The sequence below is a fragment of the Bufo gargarizans genome, chromosome 9 (assembly GCF_014858855.1).
Source record: "Bufo gargarizans isolate SCDJY-AF-19 chromosome 9, ASM1485885v1, whole genome shotgun sequence".
NCBI lineage: Eukaryota > Metazoa > Chordata > Amphibia > Anura > Bufonidae > Bufo > Bufo gargarizans.
In genome coordinates, this window is record NC_058088.1 from 184,200,746 (window position 1) to 184,223,780 (window position 23,035).

At 44.4% G+C, this 23,035-nt stretch overlaps 1 protein-coding gene across 6 annotated transcripts in view; it reads right to left on the reverse strand.

Moving 5' to 3' along the window:
- The window catches only part of RALGPS1 (Ral GEF with PH domain and SH3 binding motif 1), a 337,921-nt gene that overhangs the window by 187,619 nt on the left and 127,267 nt on the right, over nt 1–23,035 (reverse strand). For all 6 annotated transcript variants that reach the window (XM_044268334.1, XM_044268333.1, XM_044268329.1 and 3 more), the window contains one exon: nt 9,882–10,008. In XM_044268334.1, the coding sequence (XP_044124269.1) occupies nt 9,882–10,008 (127 nt within the window). The remainder of the gene's footprint in view (nt 1–9,881; nt 10,009–23,035) is intronic.

Here is a 23,035-nt window from a genome sequence, read left to right on the forward strand (position 1 = left end):
CAGGTAAGAAGCAAAATGGCGGCGTCTGGGGATTGATGAATCTTTTATTTTTTACACCATTCTGCCCATTATCCCCTCTGACAACCCTCACTGAGAACAAGGGGCTGAGTCGCAGGGAGGAAAGTGAGCGCCGTCCCTCTCCAGAGAAATGAATGGGAGCATCTGAGATGTGTTCACTTGGCGGTTTCTAATGGTAGCTTTCATCTCTATAGGGAATGATAGTACACAGAACCAACGACTCTTCAGTAAATATAAGTCTCGAGTCTTCATCCTCTATCAATTTACTAAGCATTTGGTCCATACTTTCCAGTTCCATTTTCTACTGGGAGAAAGCTAATACAGTATGGCTGCTATATCATCGCTGCCACCCTGCTTTCCACGTCTCCTGAAAAGCAAAGCCGCTGCGTTAAGCAATGATAACACCCTGCCATATTGACGGGACTTGTAATTGCTGTTCTTGGTTAGGGCTTCTATGTCCTGCCGATTTCCCGACCTGCACATGGTCTTGCAAAAATTCGGCACAAATTTCCGTGCAGATTTCTATGATTTTCCGTATCAGATCCAAACCAAAAGCTGCACGTGGTACTTGCTGCTTTTTGGTGTGGATTTGAAGCACATTTTCCACAGATCTCATCTTTGCATTGAAATGAGTGAAATGCGCACCAAAAAAAACTAAAGAATTCACATGCTGCAAGCTTTCAAAATCTGCACAGCAAATCAATTTCTGCATGGAAAAAATACAAAGTGGACATGAGATTTATCTAATCTCATACATATGCGTTACGCTCCGATTCTTCCGAAGTGTGAAGGTAGGCCTTAAGACGCTGGTGGGAGGGAGATACGCTCTTTATCTGAATAGGAAAACAGAAATCCTGGAGTCTTCTCCAACAACACGGAGTAAAAAATGACATCCTGAGATGAGAGTCTTTGACTCCCTGCCCAGAAGCAAGGAATACGTTCCCATTTAACAGCTTGTATATACTGACAGAAAGATATTATGATTGCAGACAGACCCCAGTCTTCGGCTCTAAAACTTTCCTCTGAGCTGGCCAACATTTAGGATCATTTCACCGGTAAATACATACAAAGCTGTGAAAGTGTCTATGTCGTATTAAGTGACTTTTCTGATTGCTGCAAGTTAGCAATATTTGCAAAGTTGAGGTGCTGATGGCGTGCCAAACCCCAAATGCCCATCATCCTCGGCAACTTCAACGCTTAGGTTTATCCACTTGACGTGAGAGAAGGGGGTGATGTAATAAGGCCTGGGAGCCATAAAGAACAGCATGCACACACAAACACACCTACAAAACACAACATTTGTAAAGGTCGGAATGGATGTACTGGAGCCATCTAGCTCCGGGGTCTTTAAACCAGGACATGACGTTCTCCGTTGCAGTTTGTTTCTATAACCTGGAGTAGACAACATTTATTGGGTGTCTCAGGGACAAGCTTCTTGACTTTTTTTTTTAGCAAAGCTTTGATAGAGGCTGGGGGAATGGATGGAGGGCAATGAAAGGATGGAGATAATATTTAAAGGGCATCTGTCAGCAGTTTTGTACCTATGACACTGGCTGACCTGTTACTTGGCAGCTGAAGACATCTGTGTTGGTCCCATGTTCATATGTGCCGGCATTGCTGAGGAAAACAAAGTCTTAATATATGCAAATGAGCCTCTAGGAGCAACGGGGGTGTTACCATTACACCTAGAGGCTCTGCTCTCTCTGCATCTGCCGCTCCCTCTGCACTTCTGGAGAAGCCATGGCCAGGCAAGTGTGATTACATTTACTTTGCCTGGTCCTGTCAATCAAAGTGCAGAGGGCGCAGCAGTTGCAGAGAGTGTAGAGCCTTTAGGTGTAATGGTAACGCCCCCGTTGCTCCTAGAGGCTCATTTGCATATATTCAAACTTCATTTTTCTGAGCAATGCAGGCACATCAGCTGAATAATCTTAAAGGGGTTCTCCATTTACGTGGTGAATAAGGCAACAGGGGACGAAGCGCCGACCACCAGGTGACCGGGAAACCGTAGAACGAGCTGACGCTCCGCTGTTTCCATTGCCTCCATGGACTACAATCAGAGCTACGGGCTACTCCGACGCTTCCCAGCAACCTAGTGGTCGGCGCTAAGTCCCATCTTACCTTAGTAACCACAAGATAAGATAACGCCTTTAAGTTTTCATGCAAACGAGCCTATTGTTTATCCGTGTGCTTCAAGTATTTTTTGCGGATAGCACACTGACCCATCCTTTTCTACGGGCTCATACTCCTATTCAAATTTATTTTTTTATTGTGGATCCTTGTGGCCGTTCTGCAAATTGTATAATATGTCCTATTCCGGTCCGTATTATGAATGAGTTATTTTGAAATGCGTAATGCACACGGAAGGTATCCATATTTTGCAGATTTGTTGTATGCAGATCAAAATACGGACACGGCTGTGTGCATGGCAGCTAAAGGGCTATTCCCATCTGGGAGATTTGTGAGCAATAGGTGCGGGTCTCGACGCCTCGGTGAGTGGAGAGGTGGCCAAGCATGCACTGCTCTTTTCATTCACTACTATGGGAGTTCTGAAAATAGCGGAGATGGGGCCCCAGTGTTGGATATGTCATGTCCAGTTGGAATAACCCTTTAAGCACCTCAACCTCCCATTATGAAGCAAGTTAAAAGGAAGAGAAGACTCTTTTCCGGCATGATAAACCCAGTAGTAAGTGGGCCAACAGACTCTTCTCAGCTGTCATACGTTCAATCATTCTTTAGACAGATCTCATTTGTGCATCAGCTCGTAGTCAGGTGCAATTCCTTTACATAAGGACGCACTGAGACACAGATCAACAGACACATCACAGGGATGGAGAAGCTACAAGTCGAGTCAAATCGCACATGGCTAATGCACATTCGAGCTGGCGAGTCCAGTATTTCAGGAGACAGCGTATAATTGACTGCTACAAGAGAAGGCTCTTAAATCATACGTCTGCCGCTGTCATCCAGCCGCAAACTGAAGGGGAATGCAATATTTTCCAAAGCTTTCAGTGCAATATGAAAGACAGATGGCCCAGAGTAGAGGCGCATGGGGTGGAAAGGGATCTGTGTAATCTTTCTTTGTCTTTACATCACAGATGAAAAACTCCAAAGACAAGATATTCCACAAATGCAAAGCTCCCTTGAAAACAGACGTCAGACGCTGATTAATCAAACAGATTAATTGTCGTCTTTTTCTGTAAAAAATATTTCAGAACTTTGGAAACAAATGTGGCTTCAGAAACCACAGGGCCGGACACAAAACAGCTGTAGCCGAGTCCTAAAACCCAGCTATTCCCAAAAACTTCCCGTAGACATGCATGCTGGGTTCAGCCCAGAGTGCATGAGTTTTCAATGGGGAACGGGGAATAAACCACTGCCAGACTGCACTGGTGTACTGGGTGCGCTGAAATCCCTGACCTTTCATATACATTACATGGTCCGCCGGTCCAGTCGTGTTTGGGGAGGACACATTACGTGGACATTCATGGAAGCTCGTTCAAGGGAAGGGTGGAGGAGCCGATTATATTACCTAAACAGATTTCAGGTCTCACTTTTCAGATGCCTTTTGTCATGGTAGGATTATTGTATGATCCCTAAACAAGGGATCTAATGTTGCCTGCAATGCTCCAAATTCAGTCTAGGTGTAAAAATAGGAGAAGACATGACTTATATTTGAGTCTTCCTCTTCTGACCCCAAATGACAGGAGATCCCTTTTATTAACAAAAACCTAAAATACAAATGAGCCAATAGGATTGTGATGTTTTCTAACAAACAGTGACGTACGTATCCTCATAGTAAGGGTTCATTCACACGTCCGTTTTTTCTTTCCTGATCTGTTCCGTTTTTTCAGGAACAGATCAGGACCAGATCTGGACCCATTCATTTTCAATGGGTCCTGGAAAAAAATCGGACAGCACAATGTGTGCTGTCCGTTTCCGTTGTTCCGTTCCGCATGTCCGTTTAAATATAAAACATGTCCTATTCTTGTCCTGAAAAATCGGATCCTGGTACAATACAAAGTCAATGGATCCGCAAAAAACGGATGACATTCGGATGTCATCCGTTTTTTGCGGATTCCGTTCCTGGAAACACATAACAAATTTTTTTTATTTTTATTTTTTTCAATTTTTTTTCAAAGAAATCCAAACAACTTTATTTGATTATTGAAATGTATACATGCTCCCGTTTTTTGCGGATCCGCAAAAAACGGATGACATACGGAAACATTTTCAGGAACAACGGATCCGCAAAAAACGGACCGTTTTTCAGGATGAAAAAAAACAGGACGTGTGAATGGACCCTAAGGCATGGACGCAATGAAGATACTCTAGTGCAGGAAAACCAAAGCAAAGGAACGCCTTTGTCTAGATACATGACGCCCCCTCTGCAGCCATCCAGATTTCATACCAAATATTGCAACCTAGGTATATCCAAGATTTAAAGGGGTATTCCCATCTCACACAATGGGGGCATATCTCGTGAACGCAGCCTGAAAACAAAGCCGGCAGCGGCGGGTCTGGCCACCACCAAGCGTACATATTGGCAGGCTCGGCTACTTTTCAAAATCCCCACTGAAATAAAAGGGAGCGCACCGCACTTGCATGGTCACCACTTCTATTCAATTTTATGGGGCTGACGGAAATAGCCGAGCGAGTGCTTGGTTATTTTCGGCAGTCCCATATAAATGAATGGAGGGTGAATGCGCATGGGTGGTGTGCGCTCCTTCACTTTGCCATTTCCCTCAGCCCCATGGAAGTGAATGGAAGTGGAGGCCACGCAAGTGTGGTGTACTCCCATTCATTTCTCTGGAGATTCCCAAAAATAGCCGAGCGCGCCGCTCTGCTATTTTCGGTGTGCCAATAGGAATGCTTGGTGGTGGCCAGACAAACTGCTTCTGGCTTACTTTTTGGCTGTGTTTACAAGATATGCCCCCATTGTGCGAGATGGAATATCCCTTTAAATCTTGGATATACCTAGGTTGCAATATTTGGTATGAAAGCTGGATGGCTGCATTTTCAGCGGGCCAATAGAAAAGCTTGAGCTTGATGGTGGCCAGACCCGCCACTGCCGCCAGTGTTTTTTACGAGATAGGTGCAGGTCCCAGAGGCGAGACCCACATCTATCAGACAATAGGAGTATATAGTAGAGCAGGGATGGCCAACCTGTGGCTCTCCAGCTGTTGTAAAACTACAACTCCCACCATGCCCTGCTGTAGGCTGATATCTGTGGGCAGTCTAGGCATGCTGGGAGTTGTAGTTTTGCAACAGCTGGAGAGCCTCAGGTTGGCCATCCCTGTCCTAGAGATTTGTTCCCAATGCCTGAGATGGGAAAACCCCTTTAATTATGTCTAATTAATCCCACTATATCACTTTCGAGAAACAAAAGCGTCACCCAGATTACTTGCTTTGACCAACTCCTCCACTCTGACCCGGGCCCTGGTTTGGAAAATGTATTCCTAATGTGAGTCAACTTTGGTTATAAAAAAATAAAAATAAATATGCAAGTCTGAAATCACACAAAAGTGATTGCATGTGACTTGAAGGCATATCGATTCAAGCTGTGTGGAGCCATAATACAGCATCTATAGAAGTCCATGGGTCCACACTGTACTCTCTGGGAGCTTCTGGTTTCATGCAAAGACTTATGGAGGTTTTTTCTCCATGCTCCATCACACACAGTATGACGATCTCCTATAAAAATTGCTTTAAAGAGGACCTTTCACCGATTATTACAATGTGAACTAAGTATACAGACATGTAGAGCGGCGCCTGGGGATCTCACTGCACTTACTATTATCCCCGGTCGCCGCTCCGTTCTCCCGCTATGCCCTCCGGTATCTCCGCTCACTAAGTTATAGTAGGCGGAGATTTCAGTCACTAAGTTATAGTAGGCGGAGTCTGCCCTTGTTCTGCTCTAGCACTGGCCAATTGCATCGCAGAGCTCACAGCCTGGGAGGTTATTTTCTCCCAGGCTGCGAGCTCTGCAATGCGATTGGCCAGCGCTACAGCAGAACAAGGGCAGACTCCGCCTACTATAACTTAGTGAGCGGAGATACCGGAGGGCATAGCGGGAGAACGGAGCGGCGCCCAGGGTTAATAGTAAGTGCAATGAGATCCCCGGGCGCCGCTCTACATGTCAGTATACTTAGTTCACAGTGTAATAATGGGTGAAAGGTCCTCTTTAAGGGGAATCTAACTCCAAGTACTGAAGCACATGGACGGTGCATGGAACCGAAGGGAATCCGTACATCACCGCACAGACTCCATGCACATCTCGCCAGGCCCACACATCTAGCTGCTTGAGTCATGATGTTGTGGTTAAGGCCCCATTCACATCACGTTTCGGTTTCTGGTTAAACTAAACATGTCCATAGAGGGTAAATTAGTCAGACGGAGACCAAAATAGTGCCCATTTGGCCTCTGTCTTGCTGGTACATATATATCAGTATATCACAAAAAAAAAAAAAAAAAAGTGTGGATGAACGCAGAAGACTACACTACAAAAACTTAGAAAGCAAAAGTGAATGAAACAAGAAATGTAAAAGAAAAAGGAAACGGCAATTATCATGGATGTGTGGGCCATAAAACCTCATACATTGTCCGGCCGTATAATTTACAACCCAATGTAATTTGCGGCCACTACCACGAATCTGCTGAGCTCACAGGATTTTGTGCATGAAAGTCTAAAGATCTTGGAAACTTAAGAAAGAAATCTATTACCCAAATCATCATCTGTGACTTTCTGGAAACTTTAATTTTAAATTAATATATAATATCATATTTAAAGGGAACCTGTCATGTGGATATTTGATTATAATCTAACTAATTATATACAACCATTAACTACTAAAGTGCCTTAGATGTATTCACTTACTGGTGTGACAGATGGTTACCGCATAATATACACACAAAGATGCCGCATGCTAATGAGCTGATTTGAGTTCAGCGTGATGTCATTGAGTCCAGCGTATATTTAATTCAGAGCTATAGCCACTCCCCTGCCCACCTGCTGTTAATTCATATGGAAAAAAGCTGTCAATCAGCAGCAGGTGGGCGGGGAGAGTCAGGAGCTCATGAATATTCAGGACTCATCATTATCAGCTGGAGCTTTTCAATACAAGATGTTGGCAGATTGACTGGGTCAATTAAAGAAAGTGACCCAGCATTTTACTAAGAGAATCAGTCACTTATTTATGTTGCCCTTAGTTAAGACACCATAAAACTGGTGACAGGTTCCCTTTAATACAGCACGGCAGATACACTTTATGACTGGGTTTACACCTTCTGGTTTTGGCTTCAAAAACTGCACCAAAAAAACCTGATAAGGATCATAAAGACAAAGTATTAAGGACACATACTGGGGGTCATTATCAAACACTTATGCCAGTTTTAGGCATAAAAAAAGTTGCAAGGCCCTTTATTGCGACCTTTTAAACGGCCACATTCGACACCTGGGAATGTAAAGGGAGTGGCGGGGGCCAGGCCGGGACTTTGGCCCGAAAATTTACCAACTTTTATGCCTGGAAACAGGCATATAAGAGGAGTGAAAACTATTCCAGTCGGGTGCACAGACTGCCAGGCGCCTAAGTTAGCTGAATCCTCAGGCAGCGCAGACTGGCCCCCGCTATCTCACCTCAGTTTTTTTTAATCCACTCCTTGATTTGGCTTCAAAAACTGCATCAGAAAACCTGAGCGTCAAAACCCAGAACGTTCACATGCAGTTGAAGCCAGTGGGGGAGATTTATCGAAACTGGAATAACGGAAAACATAGCAACCAATCAGATTCCACCTTTCATTGTTCAGAGCTCCTTTGGAAAGTAAAAGATGGAATCTGATTGGTTGCTATGGATTGGTTTTCCTTGACACCAGTTTTGATAAATCTCCCCCAGTAAGTTCACACACAGCTGACAATGAGGAAGAAAAAAAATCAGGAGCTCAATCTGCTTCAACATCAGCTCGTCTTCCAAGTTGATTTTGGAGGCGTCTTTGTGTATTACAAGCTGCTTTTGGAGCTGATTTCAAGGCTCTTTTTTCCTGCTTCCTATTGATTGAATAGGATTTTCGGAGATGAATCGGCCTAAAGATAAATGACGGCGCTTGTTTTTCTGCCTGTAGGAAAGTATCAGGGCGGTTTATAACTTAATGGGCACTGCCGCTCCATTCAGGGTGGGGGTCCCAGCGGTCAGACCCCCAGCCATCAGCTAGTTATTCCCTATTGTATGGATAGGTGATAAATTATAAACCTGGCACAGCCCCTTTAATGAACAGGGTGCATATTAGCACGGCCAGACCTCCAATCTCTGATTTACTATTGAAAACCTGCCTGCCTTGCATTACATTTACTGTTTTACACACTTTTGCAAGCATTTTAAGCTTCTTCTGACAAAAGGGCGCGGACCCGCATGGTAAAGGAGCGTGGCCTAAATGTGCCTACATGCGACAAAAATGCGCCTCAATTTTGGTGCATTTTTTAGAGTGAAACTACGACCACTTATTGGTGGATTCTGATAACAGTTGGACCTTTCTCTGATCAATTCTTTACATGTTGCTGCAACTTACGATTCGTGCAGATGACCGCGGGTCCGCATTCATTTCAAAGGGGTCACAAAAGATGCGGACAGCACACCGTATGCTGTCTGCATCCGGACATCCATTCCGCTGCCCCGCAGAAAAATAGAACATGTCCTATTCTTGAATGTTCTGCAGACAAGAATGGGCAATTCTAATAGGGGGCGGGATGTCACCTTCTGCAAAATGGGGAACGGATACGGCTGGTATCCCTGTTTTGCGAATCCATAATTTGCGGACCGCAAAAATGGCTGTGGCTGTGTGCATGAGCCCTTACTCAGGCGGTGGTCAGCCCGAAAAATCCAGTGGTTGCAAAGCAATGCCAAGCGGCGCAAGATGATAAATAACGTATTTGACTACATTTCAACATTTACTACTGACATGAAAAGAGGGGCTATGCCGATAATAGATTATGAAATTACTATTTATGCAATTGCCTTGTCTAATCTTTTAACAATCGGAGCTTTACTGTGCGGCGTCAGGTGTACAATACTTTAGTGATAACGTTTACGGCAGGGTGTGGACAGAGACTTGGAACTTGCGGCACAAAACAGAAAATGCCAACAATAAAATGCACTCATTTGTTCCGTACCCAAACCACAATCACTGGAGAATGCACATTAGCCATACTCAGCGAGGTCCTCTGTATTAATAACAGCCTGCTTAATGCGAAAATCCAAAGTTTACAGACGTAAGCTAACCGTGACCAAGAGGAATCAGTGATGTCATTGTATGCACGCAGGGCCTCAGCATGTATTAGCGGGTAATGCCTGTAAAGTGGACCTGTCGGGATGCACATGGCGCCCTGTCTAAGAGCAGCTGCGTGATGGAGCTGCTAAGACGACCGGTGATGCTGTGTAAGAATTTAGAGGGACATTTATCAAGCTATTTACTCCTCTATTTTAGGGCCTATTCAGACGGCCTTATGAACGGATCCGCACCTGTTCTGCAATTTTGCGGAATGGGTGCAGACCTATTAATTTCAATGGGGCAGCAAAAGCTGCAGACAGCACAGCGCGTGCTGTCCGCATCCGCGGGAAGGATAGAGAATGTTTTATTTTTGTCTGCAATCTCGGACAAGAATAGGCATTTTCTATTATGCCAATTCGCGGATCCGCAAAACACTACGGCCGTCTGAATGAGGGAGGATGCGCCAATCTATGCCAAGGCCATAGCATAACTTTGGTGCATTCTCCGACTGTGCGAGGTAATCAAGAACCACAATGGAGAGGTCAGTTTTGATAAATGTCCCCCTTAGTTACGTAGCGAGTGCTAACCATGGGTCAGACACTTACCTAAATATGGGATGGACGGGACCATCTTTAAGCTTCGGATGTACTCTCTTGTGCGCTTGTAGTTATCTTCTTTAGTGAGCAGGTAATCCAGCTTTTCAAAAGTGGTCTTGTCCTTCCGATTCAGCAGCTGTGAGAAAAAAAAATACAGAAATAAAATGGAATTAGCCAAATCCAAGGAATTGTGAAATAGTAAGATTAGTATAGTAACGCCAACAGACCATGTGACAGATTTTCTGACCAATCATTGGTCGTTTACACACATACCAACTATTGGTTTGATTGGACAGAAACTGACCCGATAATCTGTTGGTGTAAATTCACGTTCAATTATAAATGTACATAGCTTTCCCGTATAGAGCGAATCCAACATTCATTTGGACAATCCTTGACAATGGATCGGTTTCTTGTACTAATACATGGAAGATATTTAATTTTCAATTTTCCTTTTTTTGATAAATATAAGACGATTCCACCCAGGTCTACGCTTACAGTTATAAATCAATCTGAAATCTCACATATCATCCATAACACGATTTCTGCTGTCCGTTTAAATGTTATCTTGTGGGAGAACCAGGCGATTCTGGATTTTGGGATGATTTCCATGCAAGTGTTTCAGGCCGTTCGTTGGGTGGCGAGTGAAGGGATCTTATTATATTCACACGCGAATCCTATAGTAACAACATGAAGTGAAATGATATTTTCTTTTCTACTTGAGTAAAAGCTTTTACTGACAGCAATGACAGATTCTCCACAATTTCTACAACTATCAGCTACATTGACAAAGGCGGGGGAATGGCGAAGCTGTCAGAGACTTGGCTAATCCTCAAAGTTCGGTTTAAGAGAAACCCATCAACTGGCTCCGACATAAAGAGACGATTGCGGATCAGGCAGATTCTGCCACGCTCGTTAATCCTCTCATTTAGTCAGCAGTATCTGTCCAAACAAGTCTGAGACTTACTCGCCTGGAATGTATCTTACCGTCTTATAAAAGTTCTTACTAGTCAGACATGACGTTTGTCAGTGAGGAGAAGAGCTCCAATGTCAACTTATACATCTGACCTCGATAAAGAAGGAGCAAAAACATCAGACTGGTTGTTACGAGCATCAGCAGTATTTAGATTAATTACATTTTTTGGAATGCATTCCCCTCAATGACCATTGTGGAAGCCTACAGTCTGCAATGTTGTTGTATGCCTAGGTTTACCGAACCAGCATCCCTCTGGCAGTTACAATGGAGATGCAGACCGAAAACGATTTTTTATCAGCAGATTTGTACTTATGACACTGACTGACCTGTTACATGTGCGCTTGGCAGCTGAAGGCCTCTGTGTTGGTCCCATGTTCATACGTGCCCGCATTGCTGAGAAAAGTGATGTTTTAATATATGCAAATGAGCCTCTAGGAGCAACGGGGGCGTTACCGTTACACCTAGAGGCTCGGCTCTCTCTGCAACTACCACGCCCTCTGCATTTTGATTGGGCGAACGTGATCACGCCTGGCCCTGTCAATCAAAATGCAGAGGGCGCAGCAGTTACAGAGAGCAATGGTAACGCCCCCGTTGCTCCTAGAGGCTCATTTGCATATACTAAAAACATCATTTTTCTCAGCAATGCGGGCACATATGAACATGGGACCAACACAGATGCCTTCAGCTGCCAAGTGCACATGTAACAGGTCAGCCAGTGTCATAGGGACAAATCTGCTGACAGATGCCCTTTAATTTTTAAGCATTTGTATTTTTTTTTATTAAGATGCAATGGCGCAATTAAACTGGTTGCAAAGGGAAACATAGCTTTTGAAATGTTATGCAACCTTCTAATAAGCCATTACTTCCTCAAAAGACCATTTTAAGTGCATGAATGTTGGGGGTCACTTATTATTAGATATACACCAATTTTTGGCGCATATCTGTCGCAGATTTGGTCGCAAAGGGGATTTGCGGCCGAATCTGTGACTTTTTCCCGCTCACGCCAGGTCTAAAAAAGGGGGGTGCTAGCTGTCCCGTCTCATTTATCATTTTCTATGCCTGTTTTAGACGTAGAAGATTATCTAAATCTACACCAGTAAGGGAGCTGGCATAGCTTTAAGGTCGGCCTACATAACTTAGGCGGATCATGCACCAGCGCATGGTCTTTATAAATGACCCCAATTATGTTTACCCACATAATGTTAAAAAAAATAAAAAAATGATTCAGTTCACAAAAAGCAAGCAGAGATTTAGACAAACTGTGAGGAACTGATAGGCTATATTAAAAAGTAGCTTTTTAAAAAAAAATCTTGCCATGAGCAAGCTTTAATTCCATAACCCTGGAAACACCCTTCAGGAATAATCCCACAATTAGACATTTTCTGGTAGCATCTGACCTTTGTGACACGTCCTACTTGCAGGATTTTAGAGATTCTACAGGTCACTCCCCAAAATCCCAGATGTCCCAGCATCAGGCATCGCAGGAGAACAGCCTGTTCCTGCAGAGCTTTTATTACACGTTAAGGAACACGTGCCGGAGAGTCCGAAGTGGAAAGTATTTTTGCTGATGTTTGTATCACTCCATAAGAGCTTGGCTCAGCCGCCCCATTTAAGATTACAAAATGTGTCCACGGGCTAAAAACAGTTCTTAGAAACGAGCAAAACTTGATGAAATTCATAAAAGATCTAAAATCACTGTGGCCAGAATAGCTCGGAGGAAACCTGACAGCTGTTCAGTCTTACATGGCAAATGGGAATATTATATTGGAAGGACAGAAAGATGTTATATCAGTCGTGTTATTACCAGGAAAGCCGGAGAATTCCTGCTCCATAACTCAGAACATCTATGGAAAGAAAGATTTTTTTTAGGTGTTAAGTGTGGGCATGATGAAGGCTCTGGGCAAGAGGCTGTATGTCCTAGACTGAAAAATCAGATAGCGCACATTACTGGTTTTCTAATTGGGAAGTTTAAGCAGGGATGGCCAACCTGCGGCTCTGCAGCTGTTGCAAAACTACAACTCCCAGCATGCTTAGACTGGCTACAGCTATCAGCCTACAGCAGGGCATGGTGGGAACAGTAGTTTTACAACTGCTGGAGAGCCGCAGGTTGGCAATACCTGCCCTAAAGAGACTAGCTGTGTATGGAGACTTATTAGCAATGCTCTATGGTTAAAAAAAAAATAATATGCAAAGAAGTATCTCCCAGGGAAAGAGTACCATCTCGCTAGCGCCACCTTCTGGAAGTGGCTCCCTAGGAGGCAAAGTCTAACTTTTTAACAAGCCTTGGAACATGACAAGAGCCATACAAGAGCTAGCACCGTAGCCAAGCTGTAGAAGTGGTGGACCTGGTGTCTATCTTTCCATTTCCCCCTTACATGTATTCATAGTGTACCAGTCGTTTCAAATATCAATTTCTCTCTAATTGTCAGTTTTCAGAGAGCTGGTGGCTGGAGACGATCTGCTATGATGTCTCCCATACACAGCACACATAAAGAGGAGAGCCTGTTCCTCAACCTCTTTATGGCACACCTGCACTGGGGTGAGATAAAAAAACAACAAAAACTTTGATTCTGCATCCTGTATGTCCGTTTGCCTCTCTCTCTTCCTGTCTTCCTCTCCACAGATGTCTATGGGACGCAGCTATCCCTTAGTAAGCTGCTGACCTTTCAAGACCAATTTTCCCAAGGATATAAGAGTGAATGATCAGTGCAGGAGGTTGGAGTCTGATAAGTAGAGAAAGAGGCATGTTCTGTAATAGAATATATTACAAAGTTTCTTCTCATCATTTGTCTTAGGAAACCAAACTGAAACATCAGGTACTCTGGACATTGAAACATCAGGTTGGACATTACCCCTTCAGCATAAATGAGTGGAGCTCATGCTCTGATTACCCCTTGCCCTGCGCTCAATTGCACAGGACACGGGCTGTTTTATTTACATTCTAGGCGTCTCCGGGATCACCGCTAGGTGGAAGCCTCCGCCTAGCATACCCACAGTGAGACCCGGTACATCACGAGATCTAAAGAAAAAGCCCTTGCCTTGCGCCTGCTCCATTGCTCCACTCATTCATGCTGAATGAGGGATGAAGTGGTTATGTCTGGGTTCAGCTCTGAACTCGGGAAACCCCTTTAAGTTATATCCACATGATAGGGGAAAACTGTTAGATTGGCTGGGGTCCAGTTGATGGGAGCCACTACCGATCACGAGAAAAGGAGAAACCTCAACCCCCCTGAAATGAACAGAGTGGCATAGCTGCTCCATTTTGATAGCTAAGTAGGTAGGACCCGCACCGATATAACTTAACATATCTGGGATATCCCTTTAAGCAAATGACCTACTGTACAGCCTGGAAAGCTGTGAGCTGGATGGGAGGGCACTGACTATTGTAAAGTTGTCATTGTGCTTCCCTGCCGTCTAATTATGCAACGAAACCTGGCACAGAGTTGGCTGAATGACTATTCAACTAATATACATCATTCAGGGCATGGATGCTTCAAGTGCAACATGCACAGCCAGCTTAGAATTAGGCTGACAGTGCTTTACAATTGGCATAAAACTGCTGCGAGGACTTTTCTCTGCTTAGATTTGGATAGTCCAAACAGTGACAGACAGACCATGACCGATTTCTGAGACATGAACACGAACCCTTCTGCTTTTTGCAACAGACAGCCAAGCGAGACAATACCTGCTTGGACACAGACATTAGGCCTGGTAAGAATAATGGAGGAGATGTAGTCTGGGGCTACATGACTATTATTAGGTAAAACCATAATTCCTGGGAGTGAAAAAATATGGCTGCAATTATGGGAACACAGTTGAATTTTTGCTGTGGTCGCTAAATTGCTTGCAATCATTTTTCATAAGGAAAAACCACTGTCAGTCCCAAGAGTCAACCGGCAAAATTGTGATCTGCTAATGCCGTGAATGCAAAAAAATAGGCAGATATTATAGCAGGACCTTCTATACTAGCAATAAACATCTGGCTGCATATCACATAGTAAAGCACTTAAGATCTGAATCAGCCAAGGGAATAAATGATGTTATTGCCTCCAGCACTTCCAGTGTTTATAATCTGTTCTGTGCTCATAAAGTATACAGCTCGGCAATAAAGTTATGATATATATGGTACTAGGATGGAGTAAGACTCCGGCATCCGGCAGGCAGAATGCAGACACCAAAGTAGGACTGGTCATAGGACAGAGAGCTTGGTGAACGAAAAGAAGGGACCATGTGTGCAGTCAGTATGAGCCCTTCGGCATAGTTGCCAATTGTCCCGAATTTGGCAGAACTGTCCTTAATTTTCATAGACAGTCGCAGCAAGTTTGGGCTGTCTGGGGCTACCGTAAACCCCATATAGAAGTGGGCTTTCTGGGCCAGCCCCAGGGGCGGAGCTTAGACAGCCCAATTTTACCAATGAGAACGTTGGTAAGTATGACTTAGGATCCCTACTCGGAAATGTTTAAAGGGGTTGTGCCTTGAAAAATATTCATTTTTTTTAAACTAGCTCCTGGATATGAATACTTTTGCAAGTGAATGGAATTAAAAGATTAGTATGGCTACTGAGTTGGGGTTCATGCACACGACCGTAATGGCTTAGTGCCCCCTGCTGCGCACCGCAAATAGCGGTTCACAATGCAAGAGCACCGGCATTGGCTTGAATGAGTCTGCTGTCCGCAAGATACGGCCAAAGATAGAACATGTTCTATCTTTTTTGCAGTTCTGCGGCTCTGACCCAAAAGCCCATGGACGCACTTCGTAGTGCTTCTGTGGGCTTCCGATCCGTGCATCTGCTCCGGGAAAAAATAGGTGAAGTCTTGAAGATCTTCAGTCGTATCTTGGACCCAGTCATATCAATGGGTACGCATCCGCATCACGAAGTGCACGCGGCTGATGCCAGTGTACTGCGCACCCACTGTTTGCGGGCCGCAATATGGGCACCACGGCCATATGGTCATGTGCATGATTACTTATTCAATAAAATGTATCTGAATAGCGCCACCTGCTGTTTATTCCTTATCTCATTTCTCTGTCCACCTCACTCAGTTCCATTCTTCAACTGCCACCATCCGTATCTACTGTTAGAAGCTGTAATAGATATAGGGAATGCGCTGCAGCACAAAGGACATGCCCACTGAGCTGCCAGCTAGAAATAAATCTAGCAGAGCAATTGGAGTAATGAATGGAGAGATCTTTGGATCCATGTGAGGTACAGGGCCGGTTCTAGCTTTGTTAGGAAGAGATTGTCATGTACTGTATGATGCCTGATCCTCATTTTTCATATTAATCATGGGATAACCCCTTTAATACTCATGCACCTATTGGGTCCCTTAAAAGCTGAATGAAACTGACCAGCTAATTAGACTGCAGGCTCCACTGGTGCAGGGGTAGATATCCATGAAAGCATTCTCCACAAAGCAATTCAGAAAGAAGCAAGGATTTGTATGTAATTTTAGAGCTTTTGCAATTCTGTTCCTTTAAGAAAATAAAATGCTAAAATTCTTATCCCAAATGTTATGTTCTTCATTAACCAAAACCGTCTCCAATAACTACTAATGGTTCCTTGTGGCAAAGGATGAAATGACCACACCAGTTTTTCCATAAGAACATCCTAATCTTACTATAAAAATGTCTTATTGTGTCCAATGTGCTAAAATGTCTAAATGCAGTAAAACTGAAACGGGAACATATTTTATTATTGTACTGAGGAAATAAAGCAAACCATAGAAATCAAAGCTAAACGAAAAAGGAAAGATGAATGTATTGGGAAACGCTCCGTGTGGGAGTTGCATTTCCTTGAATGGACACTGCTCATCTGAAGTGATCTCGCAGCATCAGAATGACTTCGGACGATGTGAATTCCTTCCTGACTGGAAGTCTGCTGAACTGTAGTCACATAATGCTGCGACTACAGTTCAGTAGACCCACGGTGAGAAATCATTCACTTCAGATGAGCAGTGTCCATTCAAGGAAATACAGCGCTCACACGGAGTGTTTCTCAAATTGAATACGCTCGTCTGGATAAAAGGGTTATTCAGCTATTTGTAACTGATGACCTATCCTCTGGATATGACATCTGCATCTGACCAGTGCAGGTCCGACACCCGAGACCCCCGCTGATCAGCTGTTTGAGAAGGCCTGGCTCTTCTGTGAACTTGAACTGCTCCCAAGCCAACGTCAACACTGGTTGGTCAGAAGGCAGCGGCGCTCACCTAGGTCATCAGTTATAAATAGTCGGATAACCCCGCAAGTGACTGACTTCCTATCCAGGTGACCACCATTTCACACCACGTAGCTACAGTTTATGTAAGGAAGTGGTCGAAGGAAATTTTATCTGTTATAGTAACACATTGCTGCCAAATGGCGTCTGCCTGGCGAAGGGACCAATACGGCCCGAAAAGCGTAGCTCCTGTATCAATAAAGCATTGAAGTTTAACACTACTTGATTTTGGAGGTTGCGCTGTGCCAAGGTTGCCCTTTACACTCCTACCGCCTTTACTTCATGGCCTCACATACGCCTGGGAATCGTAAGCTTCACTTCCTACTACAATCACCGCTGGTAAGGTTGTTACGCCCTCAGGTGAGCGCCTTTCGATCAGCGCGGTCCTATCAGAAATTACTGAGGCAAGATTTCTCATAAAGACAGCCCTTGTCCACAGGCCTTATAACATGTGCGTTCTGAGATAATAAGAGCAGTACAAGGTTAGATAATTCATTGCACTGGACACTGTGTAATACTACATTTCCCCTGCGGGGGTGCTGCTGGGAAATTAAACACTGGCTTCTGAGTTTCCCCCACAGATTACAACTGATTGCTGGGGTCAACCTATACGCCGCCCCAACAGAAAGAAGCACCTGTAAAAAAAAGCAGACAACCCCCTCCCGTGGTTTGCCTATACCAATAATAACTTTCTTCTCTAAACTCCAATGTATGTTGCCATCATAATGTAAAAAGCCAGAATACAAATTAGGCTCCTTGTGCACACAGTTCTTCTGGTGGTTGGTAAAACCTGGAAAAACTACAATCTTTGTACCTCTTTCCACATACGATTTGAATTCTGACCCCAAACCAACCCCAATAATACATTTCAGGTATTGAAGCGATTACCCTAGCGATGTCAAGCATGAAGCAAACCATCCATGCTTTTCCAAGATGGATCATGTGCCAAAGGAAAGGTGACCGACAAGCAAAGGTTCATGTGTTTCGTCAATCAATGCGCCTGGTCTGAAGTATTTCCATGTGTGGTGTCATCAAAACAGTCCATCAATCTACTACAGGTAACGTCTATGGAATTCTGACTAGACTTTCATCTTAAAGGAGTTGGGAGAGTTGTATAGAAAACCCCTGTAAATGGCATAAGATAAGATAAGGTTACTCACCTCTTTCTCCTCTGCCATTTCCAGTGCCGCAGCTGCATTTTTTTTCCCTGGCTGCAGGGGTGACATTCTGTGCACACAGGTCACCGCTGCAGCCAATCACGTCTCAGCAAAGATGCTCCGTAAGCTGCTGAGGCCAGTGACTATGTGCATGGAATGTATGCACTACATATAAAGATATATAATACTTATACTATATATACAGTCCTGATCAAAAGTTTAAGGGCACTTTCACATCTGCGTTCTTGTCTTCCGGCATAGAGTTCCGTCGTCGGGGCTCTATGCCGGAAGAATACTGATCAGGATTATCCTAATGCATTCTGAATGGACAGTCCGTCCTTCAGGATGCATCAGGATGTCTTCAGTTCCGGAACGGAACGTTTTTTGGCCGCAGCAAATAGTGCAGCATGCTGCGCTTTTTGCTCCGGCCAAAAATCTGATACACTTGCCGCAAGGCCGGATCCGGAATGAATGCCCATTGAAAGGCATTGATCCGGACTTAAGCTAAACGTCGTTTCGGCGCATTGCCGGATGCGACGTTTAGCTTTTTCTGAATGGTTACCATGGCTGCCGGGACGCTAAAGTCCTGGCAGCCATGGTAAAGTGTAGTGGGGAGCGGGGAGCAGCATACTTACCATCCGTGCGGCTCCCGGGGCGCTCCAGAGTGACGTCAGGGCGCCCCAAGCGCATGGATCACATGATCCATGCGCATGGGGCGCTCTGACGTCATTCTGGAGCGCCCGGGAGCCGCACGGACGGTAAGTATACTGCTCCCCCGCTCCCCGCTCCTACTCTGGCAACCAGGACTTTAATAGCGTCCTGGGTGCCATAGTAACACTGAAAGCATTTTGAAGACGGATCCGTCTTCAAATGCTTTCAGTACACTTGCGTTTTTCCGGATCCGGCGTGTAATTCCGGCAAGTGGAGTACACGCCGGATCCGGACAACGCAAGTGTGAAAGAGGCCTAAGACCACTTGAAAAATGGCAAAAAATCCTATTTAGCATGGCTGGATCTTAACAAGGTTCCAAGTAGAGCTTCAACATGCAACAAGAAGAAATGGGAGTGAGACAAAACATTTTTTGAGCATTCAATTTAATGAAAACAACGAATAAACTGAAACAGGCTGTTTTTCAGCTGATCAAAATTTTAGGACCACAAGCCTTTAAAAGACCAAATCTGTGCAAAGATGTGGATTCATTGTCATTGTCTGTCAGGTAGTCACACGTTGTGATGGCAAAGGCAAAAAACTCTCCCTTTTTTAACGTGGTCGGGTTGTTGAACTGCATAAGCAGGGTCTCTCACAGCGCGCCATCGCTGCGGAGGTGGGACGCAGTAAGACAGTCATTTGGAATTTCTTATATGATTCTGAGGGTTATGGAACAAAAAAGTCAAGTGGAAGACCCAAAAAAGTTTCATCAGCACTGAGCCGGAGGATCCAATTGGCTGTCCGTCAAGGCACTGGACGATCCTCGACCCAAATTAAGGCCCTTACTGGTGCTGACTGCAGCCCCATAACCATCAGACGGCATCTGAGACTGAAGGGCTTCAAAAACAAAAAACCTCTTCAAAGACCTCGTCTCCTTGAACTCCACAGAACTGCTCGTTTGGACTTTGCAAGAGAGCACCAAACATGGGACATTCAAAGGTGGAATAAAGTTTTATTCTCTGATCAGAAAAAATGTAACCTTGATGGTCCTGATGGTTTCCAACGTTACTGGCATGACAAGCAGATCCCACCTGAGATGTTTTCTACGCGCCACAGTGGAGGGGGCGCCATAATGGTCTGGGGTGCTTTTTCCTTCAGTGGAACAATGGAGCTTCAGGAAGTGCAGGGGCGTCAAACGGCCGCTGGCTATGTCCAGATGTTGCAGAGAGCATTCCTCATGACTGAGGGCCCTCGTCTGTGTGGTAACAACTGGGTTTTTCAACAGGATAACGCTACAGTACACAATGCCCGCAGGACAAGGGACTTCTTCCAGGAGAATAACATCACTCTTTTGGCCCATCCTGCGTGTTCCCCTGATCTAAATCCAATTGAGAACCTTTGGGGATGGATGCCAAGGGAAGTTTACAAAAATGGACAACAGTTCCAGACAGTAGATGGCCTTCGTGCGGCCGTCTTCACCACTTGGAGAAATGTTCCCACTCACCTCATGGAAACGCTTGCATCAAGCATGCCGAAACAAATTTTTGAAGTGATCAACAATAACGGCGGAGCTACTCATTACTGAGTTCATGTTTGGAATTTAGATTTCTGGTGTTAGTTTTTTTTTGGGAGGTGTGGTCCTAAACTTTTGATCAGTTGAAAAACAGTCTGTTTCAGTTTATTTGTTGTTTTCATTAAATTGAATGCTCAAAAAATGTTTTGTCTCACTCCCATCTCTTCTTGTTGCATGTTGAAGCTCTACTTGGAACCTTGTTAAGATCCAGCCATGCTAAATAGGATTTTGTGCCATTTTTCAAGTGGTCTTAAACTTTATATATATTCTGTACGGGGCTGAAGGCAGACAGCTCTGTACAATGTGCAGTCACCGTGCCAATTCATCTGCACAGCGCCAGGCTATATCCATAATTCCTATAGAAATTAATGGAGCTGCCACGTGCATGTGCAACTGGCCGCTCCGTTCATTTCAGGGGGACTGCAGGGAGTACGGTCCCCCATTCTCGTGATCGGTGCGGGTCCCAGCAGTAGGATAGGGGATAACTTTAAACAACCGGAATACCCCTTTAAGTTTTTATATTTCACTGGCTGAACATATTAATATCACTGTCACCCTTTGGTTACCGTGACACCTTCATACATGACTTGCACAGTGCAGAATATCCAGACAAAAATTACAACGGTCCTTTATCAACTACCATAAACAACAGTTGCACAGTATCTGGTAGTCATCACTATAAAGACCGCGGTGCATTACGTACAGTTCCATATCCACGCCAACAGGCTATAAACTAAAATGATCCCAACACAGAATTGCAACACAACGTAGCCATGTCGGAACCCAGGAACCCATGTTAGAAACAGTCTAACAAACAGTGGAACGGTGTCAGGACACGCACAGCTTTTTATAGGTCTCAAGCTCGATAAATCTGGTACGCATTTACAATTATTAGCATGAACTAAGTAAAAGAAAAAAAAAAACAACGCATGATCAAACATATTAACAGAACAGGGACGGTACGACTAAAACAAGGCGAGCAGATAAAATGCTCTCTTTTTGATGCTATTCACACATTGTGGATGTAAGAAGGGATGTGGAGAATGTTTAGCTGGGACTAGAAAGACAATAAGGGGTTATATGGATAGTATCAAGCCGGATCAGAACTGTAGCCTAAAGGGGTTATCCCGTGACTGATGTAAAAAAATCTGACATCCTATAGAACATGACAATCTCTTTCTATCAAAACTAGAACCAGCCCTGCACCTCACCTGGATCCAGTGATCCCCCCATTCATTGCTCCAATTGCTCTGCTAGATTTATATCAAGATAGCAGCTCAGGCGGAGTGTCCTTTATCGGTGTGTGTCCTTTCTGCTGAAGCTCTCTCCCTATCACAGCCAAGGAGGTGTGTCCTTTATCAGTGAGTTTCCTTTCTGCTGCAGCTCTCTCCCTATCACTGCTCAGGAGGTGGGTCCTTTAGGGAGAGAGCTGTAGCTCTCTCCCTATCACAGCTCAGGGGGTGTGTCCTTTATCAGTGAGTTTCCTTTCTGCTGAAGCTCTCTCCCTATCACAGCCAAGGAGGTGTGTCGTTTATTGGTGAGTTTCCTTTCTGCTGCAGATCTCTCCCTATCACAGCTCAGGCGGTGTGTCCTTTATCAGTGAGTTTCCTTTCTGCTGAAGCTCTCTCCCTATCAAAGCCAAGGAGGTGTGTCCTTTATCAGTGAGTTTCCTTTCTGCTGTAGCTCTCTCCCTATCACAGCTCAAAGGGTGTGTCCTTTATCGGTGAGTTTCCTTTCTGCTGCAGCTCTCTCCCTATCACAGCTCAAAGGGTGTGTCCTTTATCGGTGAGTTTCCTTTCTGCTGCAGCTCTCTCCCTATCACAGTTCAGGGGGTGTGTCCTTTATCGGTGAGTTTCCTTTCTGCTGCAGCTCTCTTCCTATCACAGCTAAGGGTTTGTGTCCTTTATTGGCGAGTTTCCTTTCTGCTGCAGCTTTCTTCCTATCACAGCTAAGGGTTTGTGTCCTTTATTGGTGAGTTTCCTTTCGGCTGCATGCCTCTCCCCCATTGCAGCTCAGGACTAAAGTTGAAGGATGGAACTGAGCAGGTGCGTCCACCTCAGCGAGTTGGACAGGGAAATAAGAAAAAAAAAAAAAAACAGCAGGTGGCGCTATACAGATATATTTTATTGAGTAGTTCAGTGGCTATACTAAATTATTAATTACATGCAATTACAAAAGTATTCATATCCAGGGGCCGGTTTGAAAACTGTAAAATATTTTTGGTGGGCTTACCCCTTTAAAAAACAAAAACTTTGACATACATGTTTTACAAAAAGTGTTAGGCCCTTTTTGCACCTCATTCAATAAGGGGTTGTGGCCTAGCAGGAAAGGGGCACAGCTTGGTACGGAAAGCGGAAAGGCTTCAGAAGCTCCAAAGTTTGCCAACGTCTTCCCGCAAAGTAAGTTGGCCAATAGATGGTATAAAGTTACACAAAAGTGTCTAAGGACGCGAGAAATGGATTTTCCTGTATGAGCCACTGCAATGGATTTGGCACATAGTCTGAGTTTACACTAAATATTAGACAGGATTAGTAAGTCCTCCCCAATATTCCACGTATGGTCCGACTAGTGACTTGCATGGAGTCAAAACTA